This window comes from Salvia splendens, chromosome 19 (assembly GCF_004379255.2).
Source record: "Salvia splendens isolate huo1 chromosome 19, SspV2, whole genome shotgun sequence".
Classification (NCBI taxonomy): Eukaryota; Viridiplantae; Streptophyta; class Magnoliopsida; order Lamiales; family Lamiaceae; genus Salvia; species Salvia splendens.
Genome location: NC_056050.1, coordinates 26,292,795 through 26,315,353, shown reverse-complemented (window position 1 = coordinate 26,315,353; position 22,559 = coordinate 26,292,795). Strand labels below are relative to the sequence as shown.

General features: G+C 33.2%; 3 protein-coding genes across 5 annotated transcripts; 1 reads left to right on the top strand and 2 right to left on the bottom strand.

The window, feature by feature from the left end:
* Window positions 1–1,613: 1,613 nt before the first annotated feature.
* LOC121779921 (pentatricopeptide repeat-containing protein At4g13650-like) lies at window positions 1,614–7,286 on the bottom strand. 3 transcript variants are annotated; one of them, XM_042177391.1, is made up of 4 exons: window positions 7,002–7,286; window positions 3,824–6,778; window positions 3,630–3,716; window positions 1,614–1,655 (listed from the first exon to the last, which is right to left on the bottom strand). In XM_042177391.1, the coding sequence occupies exons 1-2, from the start codon at window positions 7,083–7,085 to the stop codon at window positions 3,890–3,892; spliced, it is 2,973 nt and encodes a 990-aa protein (XP_042033325.1). In that variant the 5' UTR covers window positions 7,086–7,286; the 3' UTR covers window positions 1,614–1,655; window positions 3,630–3,716; window positions 3,824–3,889. The 3 variants fall into 3 exon arrangements, with proteins under 3 accessions (XP_042033325.1, XP_042033326.1, XP_042033324.1); XM_042177392.1 differs by lacking the exon at window positions 1,614–1,655 and having other exon boundaries at window positions 3,447–3,727; XM_042177390.1 differs by lacking the exon at window positions 1,614–1,655 and having other exon boundaries at window positions 3,447–3,716.
* An 8,426-nt stretch (window positions 7,287–15,712) lies between these two features.
* Window positions 15,713–16,613, top strand: LOC121778840 (transcription factor PRE3-like). Its single transcript, XM_042176241.1, has 2 exons — window positions 15,713–15,986; window positions 16,396–16,613. Exons 1-2 carry the CDS (start codon window positions 15,861–15,863, stop codon window positions 16,543–16,545), a joined length of 276 nt encoding a protein of 91 aa, XP_042032175.1. The 5' UTR covers window positions 15,713–15,860; the 3' UTR covers window positions 16,546–16,613.
* Window positions 16,614–20,005: 3,392 nt separating this feature from the next.
* Window positions 20,006–21,726, bottom strand: LOC121778189 (cytochrome P450 94A2-like). The gene has a single exon (XM_042175492.1). It carries the CDS (start codon window positions 21,696–21,698, stop codon window positions 20,112–20,114), a length of 1,587 nt encoding a protein of 528 aa, XP_042031426.1. The 5' UTR covers window positions 21,699–21,726; the 3' UTR covers window positions 20,006–20,111.
* Window positions 21,727–22,559: the final 833 nt, after the last annotated feature.

The window sequence follows — 22,559 nt, the reverse complement described above, 5'->3', positions numbered from 1 at the left end:
TAGTACTATATAGGAGAGTCTTCTAGTTCGTATTTTTTCTCTTACTTTACTCTCTCTCCACTTTAATTACTTATTACTCCATCCGTCCCAAGTTACTTGAGTCGTATTCCATTTTGGGTTGTCCCAAGTTACTTAAGTCATTTCTCTTTTTGAATAAAAACAACATCTAATCACACCTACTTTATTCTTTCTTTTACTTTACTCTCTCTTACTTTATTCTCTCATTCACTTTATTTTACTTTATTTAACTTAAAACATAACTTTCTTAAATCTCGTGCCGAAAAGAAACGCCCCAAGTAACGTGGGACGGGGGAGTATAATTTTTCCAAAACGAGCGAAAAAAAAGAAGTGATTGAAGTATTGTTGGACAGAGAGGGTATGTCTATAAGGACTATCGATCTTAGTAATGGGAATTATTCTTTGTTTGAATATTCCTTTAATAATTTATTTTATAAATCGAGGAACAAATTGGCGGCGGATTAGCTAGATTATTCATGTAAATCTTTTGAAATGTATTAGAGATTGTAGTCAACTAATAGTGACAAGAAAATCCAAGACATCAATTTTTGTTGGCTATACAATTTTAACTTTATACATGTTGATCCCAAAAATCAATTATCATTATATATTTTGCTAGGGAAAAGACCAACTGTATGTCCATAAACAGTAGTGACATTGAAAAAAAATAAATAAACCAAATTGAAATACATTATATTCATATTCATGTATCATTAATTAATGCTATCTATAGCTTCATCAAAACCCTAATATTGTTACTTATACATGTATCCTCCATTTCAATTTTCGTGTTACATCTCATATCGAATTCTAAAAGACATCTGAAAATACGAGATATAAACAAACACGCGACAAATTTAACGTCGGAGGAGTGCCCTAATAGTATCTTCATCCACATTTCCAGAAGCAAGAAGCTGAGACAGTCTCTCACTTAGATCATCCACCTCTTTGTGCAGTTTCTTGAGGTAATTGCACGTCTCCTTCAAAATCTTTGTTGCTGAAACCTAATTTAATGTACAAGAAAAAAAATTACAAATTTATTTTTTTCAAACATCCAAACACATGCATGAATATGTAATGCCTAATTGTTCATATTTAGCTAGTGAAAGTTACCATATCAAGTATCAACTTTTTATTTATAGTTGCTACTATTATTTTTCATTTTCTCCAATAGTTTAGATATATGATGATGGGTCTTTTTTGACCTATTTCCAATTGTCTCTTTCAAATCTTGAGGTTTGGTTAAAGGAAATCTTTATGTGAATATTAGCTCTTTCTTTTTTGTCTCAACCTTGCGTGTCTATATATCATAAAATCATGTTTCTATGAAGAAGAAATGCATAGATATAATATTGGGGTGGTCTTAAACTTGATGTTTAGGGAAAAAAAATTATTTCTTGGGAAAAATCTATAATTAAAATTCAGAACATTAATTTAATTAAGGTAATAATCATATTTAGAACTTACCTTTGTGTTACACCTTGAACTTGAATCTGGCAACAATGGATGCAGCTTCAAGATGAGATCATTGATCTCATCTTCTGTAATTCTTGAGCTTCTTTCCCTTCTACTTGTCATAATCTCTCTCTCTTGTTTGTGGGGAGAAGTGGGAAGATGAAAGGAGAGGAAACGAAGGTCTTAAAAAAGGAAATGAGAAATAGTGAGGTTTAGTTAGAAAAGGGAATAGACAGTTGAAATAATACAAATGAAAATTATTGCTATTTGCCCTTTTGCAAAGGTAGCAATAAGAAAAAGAAAATCTACATTTTCAATCAAGTTAATTCTATTAAATTTCGGTTGCTACTATGTTTATTACCTTGGGAATATATTATGCTGATCTATGTAAATAAATTCGCAGCCAAATTTTATGAGATGCAAACTAAGTTTATATTTATAGGGAAAATTAGGTGTACTCTATAAAATTCAGTTACATGTCACCTCAAATTGTAGCAAAAAATAACTTGCAAATAACAAATACAATCATAGCAAGTTACAATTTTACACATTTTTTTTGGCGAAGTAAATTAAAGTCTATATAGCTTGGATGCTCACTTTAAGGATTCAATTTATAATAATATTTGAACCTAATTTACACAAAAATTAACAACCGTTTTGTGTATAAAACTAACAAAATTCCATATGCATCGATATTAATAATGTATTATAACCCGACAATATAAGAGAAGATCCTAGAGGGAATAGAACACGTGTATGCATTGGATTGGTTAAACAGGATTGCACCAAATAGATTCGTTGTTTGTTTCTTATTTTCTTGCTGTAGTTGGGATTGGATTTGGGAATAGGATTTCTTGTCTTTTTTGTTGACATCTCTCTCCCTGTGATATTGATATTGTCTCTCTTTTATGTTTACAGATTTAAAGTTGAGATAATGGCACTCGAGCTTATTTTAAACATACCAAGTAAGAAACCAAACGTTGTTTGGACAAAATGACACTATTATATTTAATTTTGACATATTAGTTTCAGTTTTTTTATTGTTTTGGAATAATTAAGAAAAAATAAAAAATTATGATTTTATTATTTTTATTCTAGTTTCAAAAGTTACGGGATTGATCCGAAGTTAATCAAAAGTTATGATATAAATACTATAAACATCTCATTAATAATTATTTACTAAGTGCTTGTATTATGAATTAATTGAGGTTATTAAGTACATTGTTTTCAGTTTGAAAGCATGATTACCGGATATAAAATGCAATAAAATTATTGGACCTTGGCAGCATTCACCAACCAATAAATTTGGCCCTAATTTTTGGGGTTAGTTCCTAGTTTGGTATATTAATTTTGCATTTTTCAAACTTGCACAGAGCATAACTACCCAGTATTACTATATAAGTGCTGTTGCAATGGAAATTAATTAGCTGCCAATACAAATTTTATGTACATATCCATTGAACCAAGTAATTTTGTTTTCTGCCCATCATTTAAAGTCCTTAATTTATTAGGGGTGATTAGGAACTGTCACATAAAACGTGTACAAACTTTCTTGATAGTTATTACTCCCTCCGTCCACAAAAAATAGAACACATTTGCCATTTTTGGTTGTCCACAAAAAATAGAGCACATTTAAAAAAGGAAAGTTTTCAACAACTTCTCTCTTACTTTTTTTTTTCATTTCTCTCTTACTAATAATATAGACCACACATTGCACTAACACTACTTCTCTCTTACTTTTTTCTTTCTGTCCTACTTTTTACCTTTTTCTCTTACTAATAATATGGACCCACATTCCACTAACACTACTTTTCTCTTACTTTTTTTCCTTCTCCCTTACTTTACCAATAATTCTACATTAAAACCCGTGCCATTTACAATGTGTTCTATTTTTCGTGGACAGATGGAGTATAATTATGTTGTAAAGATTAGAACTTTGTTCTATCAAATTAAACATATAATTTCGGTTTGGGTACAAGAATAAATATAATTTCAATGTTAATTTATATGATTAACCAAGAAATTACATGATTTGACACTCATCTAACACAACTAATTATCTCCAATTTTATGTCATGAAAATATTTACTAAGCGTATGAGAAAATCAAAATAAACCGAAAGAGCTGATAAACTTAGGAGACATGCTAGGCCTTACGACTTGCAGCAGCCAGTGTAGTTCGTGTCGCGCTCGCGCCTCCGGCCTTCCAGTTTCGAGAATGTTCCTTTTCTCCCACGGTATATCCTAGAGCAAGGCTACTTACAATCAGCACGAAGTGATGAAAGAGTCTCCATGTACTATAAATTTTCCGAATCAATCTATACTTGGATATGGTAAAAATCAAACGTTACCGTTTTAGGCTCCCTCTCGTTGTGTGAAGATAGCTTGCAGATCTCTTCATGCTTCTGTATGCCAGTTTACCAATAATCTTTACAAGAGCAGCTTCCATCTTGGAAATGATGGAAGCGGTAGGCATCCCGTACAATGATAGGCCGATCAACCACCTTTGAGATAAATTTAATCCAGTTATGGCAATCATTACAGACGCGCAGATTCTTCATGACATGCAAGGGGATGATATCGGGAAGGCTTAGAAGTCCAAAAGCAACAGCCAACCTTTCACTGTGAATTTGTGCAGTCGGGTCCTTCTGCCTAAGCTCCACCTCGTTCCATAGGCAACTTTGATCTGGCACATAACCAATTGCAGCCACCTTCTTGGTTAGTTCATCCAAGTAGTTGTAAATCTCATCTACAAGAGGATGGAGTCTATCACCGACAAAGAATGCATGGACTGTATTTCTCACTTCAATCCAACTACGACCAGCCTCTTTCTTCACGCCTCTGTCTCTCATGAGGAGTCTTGTGCGATCCCGGTGATCCCATTCACCAGTAACAGCATACATGTTTGACATGAGGACATAAGTAGCAGAATGGTCAGGTTCTAACTCCAAGAGATGCTTCGCTGCAACTTCACCAAATTCTCTGTTTTTGTGGACCGTGCAAGCACTTAAGAAGGTCCTCCAGATCATAGCGTCTGGTTTGATTGGCATAGACTGCACAAATGCTTTTGCACGACTGAGCTGACCTGCCCTTCCAAGAATATCGACCACACATGCATAATGTTCTTGTTTAGGTACTAAACCATGTTGTTCACTCATGGATTTGAAGTAACTAAGCCCCTCCTCCACCAATCCTACATGGCTACAAGCAGTCAAAACTCCAATATACGTTATATGATTTCGCTTTAGCTCGAGGATATTCATATCGTCAAAGAGCTCAATAGCTTTTCTACCGTGTCCATGTTGAGAATAACCGGTGATCATTGAATTCCATGAAATTTCATTCTTCTGAGGCATCTCAATGAACACCCTCTTGGCATCATTAAGGCATCCACACTTTGCATACAATGTTACTAAGACATTGCACACTTCAGTCTCGCTATTATGTCCTGTTTGAACTGTCCTGCCATGAATTTGCTTACCTAGTTTAACATGTGCCAAATTTGCAGCAGCACTAATAGCAGAGCCATAGGTGTACATATTAGCCTCCTCTCCAGCTCGTGTCATATTAGTGAAGACCTTCATTGCTTCTTCATGGTTTCCACTCTGTGCAAATCCTGATATCAAACCATTCCATGTAACGTTATCTCTAGAATGCATTTTCTCAAATGTCAAGTGTGCTTCTTGTATACAACCACATCTAGCATAGAGACATACAAGTGCATTTCCAACTGATATATCTGAAGAAAAGCCGGAAACAATAGACTGACTATGAATTTGACGTCCTTGTTTTAGAGCTTGAATTCCAGCACAAGCACTGATAGCACTTGCTAATCCGATATTATCTGATTGAATCCCTCGTTCTTGCATTTCCTCAAAAAGTTTAATAGCCTCAGCAAACATGTCATGTTGAGTGTATCCGGAGATCATAGCTGTCCAAGAAACTAAATCATCTTCATTAAGACGTCTCAAAATTTTTATGGCAGTTTCAAGTTCACCATTTTTGGCATACATATCTATAAGCACACTACAGACATACACATTCGGCTGAAATCCAGTTTTTATAGCCTGGGTATGTACTTGTTGTCCTAGATCAAGCTCTCCGACAGAGGTGCACGTTCTTAGAATGCTAGGGTATGTGTATTGGTTAGGTTTCAAGCCCTTAATTTGCATACGTGAAAAGAGGTTAAAAGACTCATGGAGATCCCCTAGCTGTCCATACGCCACTAACATCATATTCCATAGCACCACATTATCGGTTTGCATTGCAAGGAAGAGCTTATGAGCTGTTTTAACATCAGAACATTTTACATAGAGGTCTAGCAGAGAACCCTCAATAATGATATCCACACATATTCCTGCCTTGATCGCGTACGAATGCAATTGCATTCCCTTATTAAGATTCCCCATTGAAGCACAACTACCCAGCAGACTCGCAACCGTAACACTATCTGGTTTTAAGGACTCAGTCTGCATTTTCTCAAATAATTCGACGGACTTAGCAACTGATCCATGCATAGAGAACCCTGATATGAGAGTGTTATATGAAACTTTATCCCTTTGCTTCATTTCACTAAAAACTAGTTCAGCAGATGTTATGTACCCACATCTAGAATAAAGCGAAAGAAGAGAGTTGCACACATAAACTTGTGACGAGAACCCCCACTTGCATACTAGAGCATGAAGTTGCTGACCTACTCTATATAAGCTTATCTTAGTGCAAGCACTTAATATGCTTGAAAAAACGTATGGAGTTGGATATACTCCTAACCTTCGCATCTCACTATAAAGTTGAATACTCTCTAATTCATGACAATTACGAGACAAGCCTGATATCATGGCAACCCAAGACACACTATCCCTCGCACGCATATTTTTAAATACTTGAACTGCGGAATCTACACATTCATTCTTCAGGTATAAGTTAATCAGAGGATTACAAACATGAGGAATTTTACTTGAACCACAGCAGATGATCTTAGCATGAAGCAGTTGGATAAAGTGAAAAGAAACTTTAGCACCAATGCAAGCCTGCAGAATATTAAACACGGCATCATCCTCTAGAGTAGCAATCTTGTCGAGCTCTCGTGAAATAGTGAATACTTCCCTGTGCGAATCCCTCCCAGCATAAAACGATTTTGTTTTCTCGTAGAAGCTCGAATTTCTACATTCCGAAACTTCACCGTTTTCACACAGCTCGGTTTTCGATTTCCCCCCTTCAATCTTATTTCCATCTATCGAGTCTATGATATCCAGACATTGCTCTAGAGCACCTACATCGTAAGTTCGATGAATTTTACGAATTTCCTGCAGCAAGCCAAGAGGCACAAACTGTTAGATTTCATTGTTTTTTCTCCTAATTTGCACCAACTTCAGCTGAATTTTGTGTTCATCACAAATTTATCAATACATAAATTCTACCAAGGATTTAACGTCTAATGCAATTCAAATACTTCTACATATAGCTCAATACAGCTGCCCTAGTTTACTAAAACAGTTAACAGAAATGAAGCAACGAGTTAAAACGAACCTTGTTGAGGAAGTTCACTGAAGCTACTAACTGCAATCGCTGCAAGGAGAAGTGCGCAAAGTAGCCACGTCGAGCTAGCAACATCCAACCACTCTCTACTCCCTTGAGAAATGTAGTTAATGAAACGTAGAAACATAGATGATGAGGAGGAACTTAATCATTAATAGAAGGAATGCGGAGGCGGCGGTGTCGACGGACTGAATCGGCGACTTGCCGGATTCCGATAAGGAAATCAATTTTGCAGATTGGGGATTTTGGAGAGAGAAAGGAACGATTGTTAGAGAGAAGGAGATTGGGCTTTTTCAAAAATATTATTGGGCTGTCGATTAAAATATATTGGGTTTGATTTGATAATGACTATGGCCTTATTTTAAAGTAATTAATTTTGGGCTGCAGAATTTAAAATAATACTAGTATTTTTTAACTAAATGTTGGAAAGAAATAAACCGAATATTGGCCTAAATTAAGAATTAATTTAAATTATGGTTAATTAGATTAATCATATAAAATTTTTGGAATTAGATGGAATTAATAATCATTCATGCTAATAGGAACAGTTAAATAATTCAAGCAATTAATTGAACCTTTAAGTTAATTCCATCACTGAATCAATATCATAAAGTAACGACTTGCCCCAAGCCTGATGGATGTCCTCGGAGAAGCGTGTTTTGTCCTCACGTCACACTCCACCGAATTATTACACTCACATTCTATTATGAAATCAATATATAAAATAAGGCTCATATTGCATTAACTTTACCTGTTCATTTTATTTTCCAAAATTAAACAATTTCTTAAAATCTACGCTGTCATTATGTAATTTTAAATTGCAAAAAGAAAAATTATTTTTTTTTATATAAAGAGCTATAGTGAATAAAAAGAGGAATATGAATAGAATCACCTCTTAATTATGAGGATATGTTTAGGGGTGGGACCCTCTGTTGGGCAAAAAATGCACAACATGGACTGCTGTTCCACACAAGAGAGTCAAATAATACTCTCTTATGTGGCATTTTCGAGCACTTCAATGCGATTTGCAGCATCATCTAAGAAATTTAAAGCATAGAGAATTTAGCTAATTTAGCAAGTGACACCTAAGGATTGAGGCATCACACACCTAAAATGAACCGACTCGTTGATCTAAGGAAACAACTAAGGCCGAAGTAAGCTGCAATTTTCGCTAATTTAAACAAGTAGTATTAATTAATAGAAACAGATAGCAATAAAATGTAGTACTACTAATTTGTAAACCGTAACTAAATCAAAATCCTAAATTGCGTTAATCAACCATTTTCGAAAATTTAAATGCATATACTATACTGCGCTCAGTGGCGGATCCAGACCCCGAAAATGGGAGGGGCGAAAATTTAATATTTAAATATTAAATATTTAATTTAATATTATTTTTAATAATAAAATAAATAAAATTATATTAATATTTAAGTAGCACTAGCTTCGTTACTAAAATATAAACATGCATTAGCTTGCAAATATGTATTACTCATTTTAAAATATAAAATTATTGTAAATATTATATACATTCAAAATCATCGTAAATATTATATATAAAAATAATTTAAGTAGAGCAGTAAATATTTAGATTTTAAAAATATTTAAATGTTAATTTTGTTACATAGATAATAATTAAGATGCATGGATCACAAATTATAAGTACTTTAGGACAAAAAAACATTAACACAAGATTACAAATAATTTTTACTAAAGAATTAATATAACAACATAATATATTCAAATTAGTAAAAGTTTAGATTTTATAAAGTATTTAAAGGTATAATTTTGATGATAAGAAAGAAATATGAATTGATAAACTAAAAGAGTAAAAAATGAAAAAAAAATATGTTCTTGTTTAGGGTTGATCCCTAGACCTCTTAGAAAAAAACCAAAACTCAAACCATTAGACTATACCATTTTATACAACATTTATTGAAAACAAAGTATATTTCTACACTCTACGGAGGGGGCGGATATGCTATTTTCGGCTCGATTCAAGGGAAAGTTTAGGCTCTCCAAATTGAAATGATTTTAAAGCGACCCCATTTACATAAACTAATGAACTTCTCGATGCTAGAAAAAATCAAAATCGTGCATGGCATCACATACACATTATTATTCTTCTACTCGTAGAGCCAAAACGACTAATATTATTTATTACTATCATTTTAAATTATGACACAATCCAATATACAATTGATAATTAATTTATTTTAATTATATCATCAACTTGCTAAAAAGTTTAGTTAATCCCCAATAACTAATTAGTCTTCATTCGCTGTTAATTGTGGCCATGACATGTTCTTGGTTAAGGATGAACGAGATGAATGTCTCCACGTATGAAGCAAGTACCAATTGATACTATATATACATTTAATACTGCAAAATTTGCAGCCATCAATCGGCATTTAGAATGTCAGAAACTATATATATCAAGTTGTATTATAGTAGGAAATTTGATTGCAACTTGATTTATGTGACAGAGTCACAGTATACTTAATTAATTCAGTGCAAAAGCTTGTTTATTAAGTTACTAGTATTAGTTAATTCCCATCCCATGGAAATGAAAATATTCGTCAAGAAAAAAATGAATTTACGTTTACATATAGAAAAAGTTTTGACTAGACTTAGTGTAACAAAATTTCATAGAGATTAGTGATTGCATTTTACTAATATTTAAAGATGAATATTAATTTCTATGTATTAGATGCATATATACGTATTATTAATATATGGGACTATATAGCACAACTCAGTTAGTAGGACATTTATCTACTATTTTAAGGGTCGTGTCAATTTACTGCTTTAATGATGTTTTGGATTTTTACTTTTCTTTAAAGTTCGGGTCATTTTAATAAGTCTAATTTTTCAGAAAAATCATAAAGTTTGATTAAATTTTGGTAAGTTCTTTGACTTTGAAAATCAGCTATAAAAATCATAAGTTAGGTTTTGTAGTTGATTATCTCATTGTGAAAAATTATGGTCGCTTGTTTAATATACTATATTTTTACATATTTTCAACCAAATTGTGTTGCTTATGTTTAATACTCCCTCCGTCCCCAGAGAATATGCACTTTAGGGACGGCATGAGTTTTAATGTAAAATTAGTAAAATAAGAGAGATATAGAGAGAAAAAATAAGTAAAGTATTGTTAGTGGAGAATGGGTTTCACCTCATTAGAGAGAAAAGACTTTCCAAAATTAGAAAGTGCATATTCTTGTGGGAATGACTAAAAAGGAAAGAGTGTATATTCTTGTGAGACGGAGGGAGTACTATATAATCTTTGTTTAACTCAATAGCACTGACGTCCATACATGATTTTTCGAGTCTCATATTATATATAACTATAAAAAATAAACACAATTGGATAATTGAGAACAAATCAAAACTTTATGATTTTTTTTGTCTATTAATAGTTACATGATGGATCAGAATTTGACCAAACTCCAAAAGTTTCCGTCAATATAATTTGCTATTTTATTAATCACTAACTCATGACTAGTTCATGTTGAGCCATGAATATAATTCAATTTTGTACATTCATATTATTCCTTAGTATACAATCTAGAATTGATACAAAAAATAAATTAGAAATATTTCCATGTGATTCTATAGCAATATATATTCACTTATTCTCTCGAAAAGGAAAAATGTCTCTCTAGGTTTTGCTAGTGTTTCGGCCATTCATTCCCACTTGAGCAAGAGCTACTTGTTTGTGTGGGATGAATTCTTAATATGCATTATTTGACGAATGGGGACACTTATTTAGAAATGAGTGGGTATATTGGCCTAATATTACAACATATAAATAATTTCTATGTTATTACCATTGTTAATTAGTAGTATGATGTGGTCATGAACCACCTGGGAACTTGTGAATTCATATTGTCTCAACTCTCAAGCTTCAACAGAATAAATAATTGGAATCTACAGTGAGATAAGAGTCAGAGATTGATTCAAATTATACACAAATCTATATTAGAATATAAAAACTCTCCATAAATTGATTAACCAAACGATATGGAGTATCTACTGTGAAATGCTTGGAAAGAAGAGAACAAGAAGATGCTAAATTAAAGCCAGTCACATGCTACATTAATTATTCAACTCTTGTTGTCAAAACAATCTTTTGTTTTACTACTTAATTTTCATAATTAAATTATATAGCACATGAAGAAGAGAGAATTACCTGCTTTGGATTCCTTTGTAACAATCTTTCTCTCTCTAACTAATTAAATTCTTCATTAGGTTTTTATTATTATTTATTAATTCTTAATTGAAGTCTACTAATTACGAACTAACCAAAATTTAATTGCAGTCATGGCGCTTCCATCTAAAGACAAGTGTGTGTGAAAAACATAGTACCACAACAAACCGATGTTTTACTCAATTATAAATATCATATTTTGAAATTTTATTTCATTCAAATTTTTTGAGTAAAATCATGCTAAAAATTATGAAAATAATAAAAACTTGAGCACTGAAAGATGATGTCTTGAAATTACAAAAAATTAATCAGGGAAACAGAAGCAAAAAATAATTGTTCATTTTGGTATGTGTTATTTTTCATTGGTATAACATTTATTTGAAGGCCTAGGCGCATGTTATTTTGCGTGGATATAAATAACACTTATTTTTTTGTAGGTATAACACTTATTTAAAGACATAGAGAGTATCTAAAATTATTATTCTACGTGCTATTTTGCGTGGATATAACACTTATTTGAAGACGGTGAGAATATGATACGAGTATTATCATTATTAATTAGTTTAGATATATTATGGATTTACATATCTTTTCGTATATTTGTTTCTTGTTCCCTAAGCTAGTATTCTAGTATTATAAATAGGGATATGATGTTATCATTTTAATTAATTCAAGATAAGGTGATCAAACCTTCGACGTGCTCGAAGGAAAGCTCACGAATTGCTGATTTTCGGACGTTCTCCGATGAACAACAATTTGGAAACGAAATATGATATTCTTGTTACTCAAGACAAGTTGTGGAAAATAATATATTCATTGAATTAATTAAAATGATAACATCATATCCCTATTTATAATACTAGAATACTAGCTTAGGGAACAAGAAACAAATATACGAAAAGATATGTAAATCCATAATATATCTAAACTAATTAATAATGATAATACTCGTATCAGAATATCAAATGATCACACTTTACAATTTGATATAACTTACACTTAATTACACAGGTCAGAATATCAAATGATCACACTTTACAATTTGATATAACTTACACTTAATTACACAGGGGAGTGTTAGGGTGTCACCACCTCTTAAAATAACACCATACTACCATTCCTAGCCAATCATTTGTACACGAGGACCAATAATAAGTTGCCATGTGGCAAACAAACCCTAAAAAAGACGGCCAGCAATATGCTGCACCTTATACAGCAATTTTTCTCGGCCAGCAATATCCGACACACTATACAGCAATCTATAGATTGATGTGTAGCGTTTATAATATTGTTGTGTAGCGTTTATAATATTGTTGTATATGTGGTATCACGGTGTCACTTTAAGAGGTGTTGTCATTTTAACACAAACCTAATTACACATGCTCATGAATTAATCTAGGTATCCTAATTCAATTATGTGATGGAATTGACATTTATGTAGAAATATGGTTTTGTTGATGCAATTACAAACATTCTAATATGACCTAAAAAGTTTAAAGTGGGCTAATTCGTGATTAATTTATTACCATCTTTAATTAGGGACTAGGGACTAATTAACCACATGTGGTCGGTAATGACGGTTTACAATGGCAGTTAAAACTTTGTTTTTATGTCCGGTTTTCTAGGCTACATTTTCACCGACGATAATATAATATATTAATTAAAATAAATATAATCTGACATATGATAAAATAATTACTGTCACATAACAAACCAAAATGTCCTTAGCAATAAACAATAAGATTAATCTGTACACAGCATATGCTAAGGAGATTATCAAATATCTTTCTTGGAGTCTAAAAAACAATTACAAAAAATCAATTGGATTTGGACTAAAATATAATATAATTAATACGAAATTAATGTTCCTCGTGACCTCGAATGGAGTCCTGGCTGGCCATTGGATCAATGTCATGTGCCCCGGGATGCACGCTGCACTTTCTCTAATTTTTATTTAGGAGTTGTTATTTTAATTAAATTAATTAAAAGAAATAGGACAAAATAAACAAACAATTTTTTTTTCTAATAGATCCTTCTAATGACGAATGAAAGGGGGGATTCTTTCTCTAGCTGAACCATACGCATTTCAAGAGGTTTTACTATATTATATACTATGAAAGGGGGGATTCTTTCTCTAGCTGAACCATACGCATTTCAAGAGGTTTTACTATATTATATACTACGGTGCCGTACGGTTGTAATGACTAATTATTACTATTATGATAATCCATTTAAGATTGAGTTGTGAGATTATTTTAATTATAAGAGTAGTTATAATTAATTAAGTATCACATGATTATCCATCTAGGATTAACTTGTGAGATTCAATCTCATGAACCAAACACAATACATATTTAATCACGGGATATAATATTGCAAACTGAACGGCCTAACATTTTGGATGAGTAAAGCAAGTATCGTCTTATTATAAAATGAAACTAACAAATATACTAGTAATAGACATCCAATCTATCATGCAGTTGTCAATCAAGGAGCCTCATAGGGATGAAATCAGCAGTAAATTAGGTTTCATTTTCTATGCACGTGATGAATTACCACTGAATCGAACTCCTTCAATAAACCACGCATCATGAGAAATATTTCCCTACAACTAATGGATACCGCAAGACGTCCCACAATTATGAACGCTACGACAAAACTGTCACTCTCCACCTCAAATTTCTGAAAACCAATGTCTTTGCTAACTCTCAAGATTGAATTTTTTTTCTTCATTCTTTGAGTTGACGGCATGTATATGTGTTATTTTAACAGTGTGAACTCAATATTCAGTGTATCAACTTTATCGAGTAATTCGTTGGAAAAAGTTGGCAGAAAGATTTAAAGTTGTTAAGTGAATCAAAACACCAGTTATTTAAAAATTTGGTATTAACTTTTTCTAAATGAATTAAACAAGTGTTAAATTAATGAGCTAAAAATGTCTGCGCCTGATTCTTTATTTAAGCTGGCAAAAGATTTGTTTTGTCAATGTTCACTTTTTGCTCTTGATGAACCGCAGTTAGAGAGATATTATTAAATTGTTATTTAATTGAAATAAGTAATTTACAAGTTTTAGTTAAGATTGTATAGTTCTTTGACAACAAAAATAAGTTATGATCTAGAAATAATGTCCCTTTTATAAGTTTGTGATAGATAACTATTCCCTAAGTATGCAATAGGATCTTCCAACTACAAAGATAACGTCGTACGAGTCAACGGATTCCTTTTTTAGCTGGCGAATTCTGACCCCATAAATTCCGTTTCTTTGATCCATTTATACAATTTCCTGCAAAATATAGAACAATGGGATCAATTGACGGTTTTTACATGATATTTGGAAAATAGTCGTTTAATTATGATTAATAAAAATATATATAGTGGAGTAGTAGTAATTTTTAAAGCAAAAAAAATCTGTCAAGATTGATCTGAAATTAAAACTTATTTTTTTAAATAACTTCTTACACACATTTTTCCCTTTTTATTTCCTGAAAGCTTATTTGTGGTCCAAGCTTTATTGCAATAAATTAAATGGCAATAATTGTTTGCTGATAAATATCAATATAATAAAGGGGTTGAATAAATTTAAAATATATCAGGTAATTTTGACCAATCAGAAAGATTTTTGAATGATCAAATCATATTTTCAATTATTGGAGCTCTCAACCATTGGATGCCCTTCTATACACGTGTTTATGATCTTAATTCTGCCAAAATAGAAATAAAAAATAAACATGAAAAATAATACTACCTCATAAAAATAATAAAATTAGCATAAATAGTACATTTAGCTAACAGCACACCATGTTAATATGCCAACCAATTAGAAACCAAACTTAATTTGTTATACTATTTTAAAGTGATATATAGATCAAATGTTAATAATTCCAGTAACGAATTTAGATTCTTCATATTCTTTTTCTGTCAACAATATCATGTATTATTGTTGAGATATAGAATAGCATTCCTAATGTGGACAAAAAGCACGATTACTAATTTTTTAACCTAGGGAATGTTCATTTAAAAAGTAAACCACTAAGTAAGTTAGTAGTACTTTTTTTATATTAACAATGTCGAAATTTACATTTTACTCTCATACTTAAATTAGGTGCCCAAACTACCTCTTAAAGAGTCGAATGAATGAAGAATATAGTGACAACAATGATTTGAATGAAAATTTATGACAAGGTTCGAGCGATGACAAATTCAGATACTAATGAAACTGACTAATGTCCTCGAACTTGAGTTGTAACCTCACAAGCCTCAACTCATTTATGATCACAATGTACATAAACATAACCTCTAGAAGTGACAGTTTGATTCTTCACTCCCCCACCCCCACCCCACCCCACCCCACCCACCCCCACCAACCCCAACAAAAATGAAAACCCTATTTAAAGACAAGCCTGTGCATTGCACACTCTCATGCAATTGTCTTCCTCACTCCCAGACACAACTGTTTGTTTCAACTCAACTACAAACCTAGTACTGTGTTTTTACTCCACTTTCCTACACTCTCTAGCTACCTACATCTCTTCCTTTTCAGTTCCATTTGATTTTTTTTCAACTTATTCACCATACTAATTTTATAGGGCCTCATTTTATCAAATCATAGTGTTGCATTTCACATTTCACTCATACATAAAATGTCGAGCCGAAGATCAAGATCAAGGCACTCTGGATCCTCGAGGACCACCGATGATCAAATCAACGATCTCGTCTCCAAACTGCAGCAACTCCTCCCCGAGATGCACAACAGGCGCTCAGACAAGGTACTTTTGTTTTTATAAAGTTACAATTCACACACGCTCTAATCAGATAACTGTTGTACATTAGTTATCCAATGTTTTTAGATTTTATGGCTTACAAGTTACAACCCCCCAAAAAAAAGAATATACACTTATTTACTTTCAATATCATCACAATCCCCAAAGTTTAAGTTTCAGGGTTTTGAAGATAAGTGCGATGCTAATACAAAATATTTTTTTGTGACATATTCTTGAACATGAAAAGTACCCAACCACCATTTGTATGTCTTTTTTTTAAAAATATAATTTAGATGTCAGAACAAGCTCAATGCATGTGCAAGAAAAAAAATTAAATATAACTAGTAGTTTGAAATATTAACAAATTTTATGCAACTACACTTTAATATTTTCTTATTTTTTTTATATTTGTCAGAAGTCAGCAACCAAAGTGTTGCAGGAGACATGCAACTACATTAGAAGCTTGCACAGAGAAGTTGATGACTTGAGTGAGAGGCTGTCTGAATTGCTTGAAAATGCAGACACAACTCAAGCTGATCTTATTAGAAGCTTAATTATGCAGTAGTTTTAATTTTTTTTTATTTTGAATTTTACTATTTGTTGCTGCAATCATCACTGTATTTTGTTTCCGGAGTTTTCATGGTACGTAGACGAGGATTTAATGTAATAAAATTAATTTTCAGATTATTTTCTTATTGTTGGCTACTTTTTTATACTACACTTATTGCAGCAAATGATATAGAGATACTTATAATTACAAGATTATATTAATCTTTCAATTAATTAATTATCATACTGTATAGATAGCATCCAAATGTGATTTCAGATGTAACTATGCATTGATAAGATCATTAACCTGTATCAGATCTTAAACCATCTCATGGACTATCAACTACATTAATCAAACTAATTTTACAAATCTGGACATAATTCTTCTAGATAAGCTGTTAATTAATTGTAGAATTCAAAATTGATCAAACCATTTTCGAATTCCTAAACTATTGAAGTTGTCCACCTTTTTTTAAAAAAAATTTATTAGTTATTTTACAAGCTATTTTATCATAGTAAATTAAAGCATTGGGCACTAAATTGCAATGTTGTACATACAATATTAATTCTCCAACACATGAAAAAAATCCTTATACAAATATATATGAAACACCCAAAATAGAAGGTGAAGAAAATCATAAAATAAATCAAGAACAACTTCATAGTTCAGTTTCGAAAGATAGATTATGATTAAAAAAATATTTTATCGCCTATACGTTAAATTGAGTCATACTATATGATTATATTTAGAAAGAATTATTTATAATTCAATTTATTTCTTTTGTTAGAAAAGTCGTGGTAAAGAAAGAGCTACGATAAAACCGTTAAATAATTGACGAGTATAAATTGAGTTTATTCTTTTCTCATTTAATTTATAAATTGAGTTTATTTCTTTGCTCCCTTTCCCGCCAATTAATGCTTCTTCTTTGTTTGCCGCTAAATACCGATTCTCATTGTTCGGTAATGTTCTCGAAAAGCTTCTGTATAATGTTTGCGATTGTGATTTTCTATGCTGCTTTAACTTGATTAATTGCTTGCTTATCTGAATTATTCAGCTTCTTGTGTTGATCGAGCTATTCATTTGTCATGAGGTAGTTCTTTCTGTTTCTCTAATTGATTTCTTAGAACAATGGTTTATGCTTCGAGATCCGGTTTAAATTGTTTCAGTTTTAGAGCTCATCTACTGTTTTTAATTGCTCAATCACAATCTCATGCTCTGATTACTACAAATCTTAGGGTTTTTTGGGGGATTGCTTTGCATTGGTGTTCAGATTCAAGCGTTTGAACTGAATCTCATAATAATTGTGAATTTAGGTATGAATGTTTCCAGGCATGTTGTTTATCCTACGATTCGTAGTGAATAAAAGTGGAAAAGATTTCATCTCCTTAAGTGTTTGCATCGAGTGATTTTGGGCTTGTCTTCCTGTTTCAAGTTACTTGTTTGCTTTGTGTTGTAATTTTACAGTAGAAAATGACATTTATTGATAATCATAAGCATAAGAAAAGGAGATGAAAATGGCCTCTCTATGGAAGCTTTGAAAACACGATCTGTTGTATCCCTTTAAACAGATTTAAAAGTGCAGTTTAAACATGAATATGTTTTCTTATTTGTGTTACTAGATAAGAAAGCGATCATAGTCTTTTCGTCTTCCATGTGCTTGTCCGTAGGAAGCAGTGCATCTACTGCACCAAAGATTTGTTTGTGAGACTTATTGATCATTTTTGGCATAGAAGTAGCTGCCATAAATCAGGGAAGAATCAATTACCAAGGAAGGCCCCTCTTCCTTGAGTTGTTTGTGCTTGGTCAGCCCAAATACAATTAGCAAAGCAAAACCGTTGTATTGGCCTGGCTATTCGACTTAACCTGTACCAATCTAATCATTGAGTAAAGAAGTTCTAGAAACAGGTCTCAGTCTTGTTTTAAATCTCAAACTTTCTTGGAAGGCTGGTATATGTGGGGGCTGTTCAATGGAGCTATCAGATATTCCAATTTTCATAAACTTGGAACCTTAGAAACTGCAGGTGCCATAATTTTGTTATAAATACTCTAATAGATATGGTTTGCTTTAAGTTTAACTGAAGATGCCTGTTTGATTTTAGCTCTTATCACAATTTTTTTACTTACCCTCACCTTCGGTTAGACTTTTCTCCGTGCTTAGTTTGCAATAAATTTCTGTTTTGTATGAATAATAATTTCATTATTATACTTATGCATTGGCCACTCCATTTCCTTTGCAGGTTGTATCTGCTCTTCTATTAGAACAGCAGTTCTTAAGACAATGTGAGATAAGCATGTTACTTGATTTTCATCTCATCCATCACTGCATCTATTGTTCCCTTTTGTTTTTCCAAATCTTATACTCCACTTGAAATATTATAGAAAGCCACTGTATATTAAATTAATCAAGTGAGATAAGAGTTTGTTAGGGGTGATGCAGCTGTGATCAGACTAATGGTTTTTTTCTAATTGTTTTTTTCATGGTTGAGTTTTATTAACTTGGTTCAGCTGATTTGTGAACGAGACTTCTCATATCTTATTTGCAGAATAAAAAGGAGAATTATGACAGAGTTTAAGAACTTTCATACTCAATGACAAAACAGAAAAGTACGATCAGTGCGTTGGGCCACTACCCCATTTCCTGAAAATTTCTCAAACCTTATTTTACATGAAAATTATTCACCATTGACTAAACTTTTGAATCTGAAACTCTTTGATCCATATGTTGTCTTATTTGTGTTTAATAGATAGGAAAGTGATCATAATCTTTTCATCCCTTATGTGCTTGTTCATGGGAAGCAGAACTTCTACTGCACCAACTTTGCGCGACTTCTTGATCATTTTGGCATGGAAGAAGAGTTTGGGAATTTAGCTGTGGTCCTCTTCTTTGAGTTGTTTGTGCTTGGTCAGCCCAAATAGAGAAGGAAAAACATTGAATCGAAGATTCATTAAGAATGGAAGTTCTAGAATTAGGATGAGAGTATGTTCATTATCCAGACAATAGGTATCTGAGTCTGTTGGCAGGTCTCAATCTTGCTTGAAATCTTAAACTTTATGTGGAGTGGTGGTTCAATGGAACTAAGAAAGCCCAGGTGCCATTATTTTGTTTTAAATAATATGTATAGTTTACTTTAAGTTTAATCTGATAAGCATGTTAAGTTTTGGTCCTTTTCACAATTTCCTACTTTGCCATCACCTTTGGTTGGACGTAGTTTGACAATGAACTTCGGTTTTGTATGAATAAAAATCTTATTATGATACTTATGCATTGTGCTCTCCATTGCCTTTGCAGGTCGTCTCTGCTCTTCCATTATAAGAACCAGCTCTTTCGACAATATAAGGTAAGAATTTACTTGATTTTCATCTTATTTGATCACTGTATCTTTGTTTCTCCAAAATCTTGTTTTCTGGTATATGCTAATGGCTGAGATTGCTATTTTTCTACAGTTAGGTCTTTATCATAACTTTATTTGAAATATTAAAGAAAGCCACTGTTTTAATTCTCAACGTTAGGAACTAGTAGTAAATTACAAAGGTCCATATCATAGGAAACACAAAATATTAAGTAACTAGGATAACCAAGACTAGTTCCTCTCTTCAATCCTCACTGGAAAACCACCCTTCATCTTAGCTGTCAGGTCTGTCACGAATTCTGGCTCTGTTTTCGCCGCCGCCACCACCCTAAACTGCTGCAATACACCAGCAATCACCCTCTTCATCTGCAAGAAAGCCATCTCTTTCCCAAGGCAAATTCTCGGCCCAGCCTGAAACACAGGGTATGTAAAGTTATCCCTGCTTACGAAACTCCATTTTTCACCACCGCCTTCCGCCCTCTCCAGCCACCGCGTCGGGCGGAAATCCACCCAGTCTTTACCCCATACCTTCTCAACTCTCCCCATAGCATACGGATGATACGCCACCCTCATGCCCTTCTTCACAACTGTTCCATCAGGCAAAACATCATCACCCATAGCTTCTTTGCTATCTGTAGGAACCGGAGGATAAAGCCTCATGCTTTCGCAAATCGAAGCGTGAGTGTACACCATGTCCTTCACCTCATCATAAGCCGATGCACCTTCTGATGCTGTTCCATTGATCTCTCTCAGAATCTCAGTCTCCACTTCTTTATGATCCGAAAGCAGCCAGAAAAACCACGTAAGAGCTGCGGAAGTCGTGTCTCGCCCTGCTAGAATGAAGCTTATCACTATATCCGTGATGAAGTCTTCATCCGAATGGCCTGAGCTCAAGAATCTCGAAAGGAGATCAACTGACTCCAGAGACGACTTGTGCTCGAGCTCTCTCTTTTTCTCCCGGATCAATTCCTTTGCGAAGTTTCGTACTTCGCCTATAGCCACCTTGAGTTGCTTCTCCGATCCGATATTCATCCCCTTCTTGATTTTCCACATCAACGGGATGAACGAGGTGAACCGCTCGCTTGACAGCTTCACGGCCACTTCAAAAGCGACCGCGAACTTCTCTTTAGGCAGAGACGGTGACAGGTATCCGGGATCATAACCGAACGCTATCTTGCAAACGTTGTCGAAAGCAAACCTCTGCAGAATGTCCTGAAAATCAATAACCGTTTTCTCCGCCGCCACCTTTCTCAAGATGGGGATGAGGCGCTCGGAGAGCTCGGAGTCCACCACGTTCGCGACGAACTTGCGCAGGGACTTCGTGTTGAACTCATGACTTGCAACCTGCCTCTGAAACTTCCATGTCTGGCCATCGGAGTTGAATATGCCGTCGCCGAGAAAGTCTCTCAAGGTGACCTTGAAGAAGTCCCCTTTCTCGTAGTTGTGGAAGTTGTCCTTGAGGAGATGCTGCACGTTGGCCGGGTTGGCCGTGAAAACGATCCAACGGCCGAGGCTGCGGTGGATGGAGAAGGTTAAGTTGGGGGAGTTTGTGATTATCTCTGATGACCACTGCACAAACCTATCTTTGTTCTTCACTATTGTGAAGAATGAACCGAAGATTGGATATGATTTTGGTGGCTTTGGTGAGTTATTTTTGGATGTGGTTTTTGATTTGGTGAAGATGAAGAGAGAGAGAGGGACAAGTACGAAGAATATGAGTGTGCTTGTGAATGTCAAGTCCATTTTTTTTAGAGTTTGGATGTTAATTGAATTGATTTGGATTGAGTATTTATGAATTGTTTTGTCTTGTGTGAACATGATATAAGAAAAAAAATTTGGTTAGCACAAAAAATCAATATTTCTTGTCAAAGAGTTGATGAAATCTATTAAAAGTTTAAACTCGTGTGATTATATGAATCTTTGCATTGAATTGAACAGGAATTAATTTGTTTCTTTAAGCCCCACCATCATAGTATTCAAATTTGATAATGGGAAAACACACCATTGCACGTAAGGGGGAAAAGTGTGGTAGTTTCTTTCCTTACTTTATTTGAAAAATTAATGATGATTAGATAAATGTAATATAATATATTTAATGTTGAGATAGATTTTGGGTTAGGATGTGTGACTTTGCGGATATTAGTGCCTATCATATAAATATTTTTTGTTAGTCTTTTGTTTGGTTGAATTAGATGTCAGCATTTTTGCAGATGTATGAAAAAATTTATTAATTTGGTGTAGTTGATTTGGAAACGAGACTTGTCATCTAAATCTTATTTGCATATATAGAAAGGAGAATTCTCTTTCTCTCTCTTTTCTTAATGACAAAGTTTGAGAATGACCAAACAGAAAAGTATGATCACGCATTTGGACCACTTCCCATTTCGTGAAATAGTCTCTAAAACAATAATTTATTATTCATAATTAGGTACTAATTGTTTATCATTTTCACCGAAAAAACCAGTATTTTTAATATTTTATAATAAAGTATAAATATCTTAGCATTCTCCTTGCCATTTTAATTTAGAGTTTAGTACTTTTTTTTCCTAAATATATGGCCGACTTACGATTTTGGTCCATAACATTCACTTTTTAAAAATAGACTCCAAAACAAACGAAAACGCTATCAAATAGGTCTTTTTTTTACGGTTCCGTCATTTCTTTACGGTCAACTGTCAA

Coding starts and splice junctions, on each gene's coding strand:
- LOC121779921 (XM_042177391.1), bottom strand. CDS start 7,085: ATGTTGCTAGCTCGACGTGGCTACTTTGCGCACTTCTCCTTGCAGCGA. Junction 6,779..7,001: donor CAGTGAACTTCCTCAACAAG/GTTCGTTTTAAC, acceptor GGCTTGCTGCAG/GAAATTCGTAAAATTCATCG.
- LOC121778840 (XM_042176241.1), top strand. CDS start 15,861: ATGTCGAGCCGAAGATCAAGATCAAGGCACTCTGGATCCTCGAGGACC. Junction 15,987..16,395: donor ACAACAGGCGCTCAGACAAG/GTACTTTTGTTT, acceptor TATATTTGTCAG/AAGTCAGCAACCAAAGTGTT.
- LOC121778189 (XM_042175492.1), bottom strand. CDS start 21,698: ATGTTCACACAAGACAAAACAATTCATAAATACTCAATCCAAATCAAT.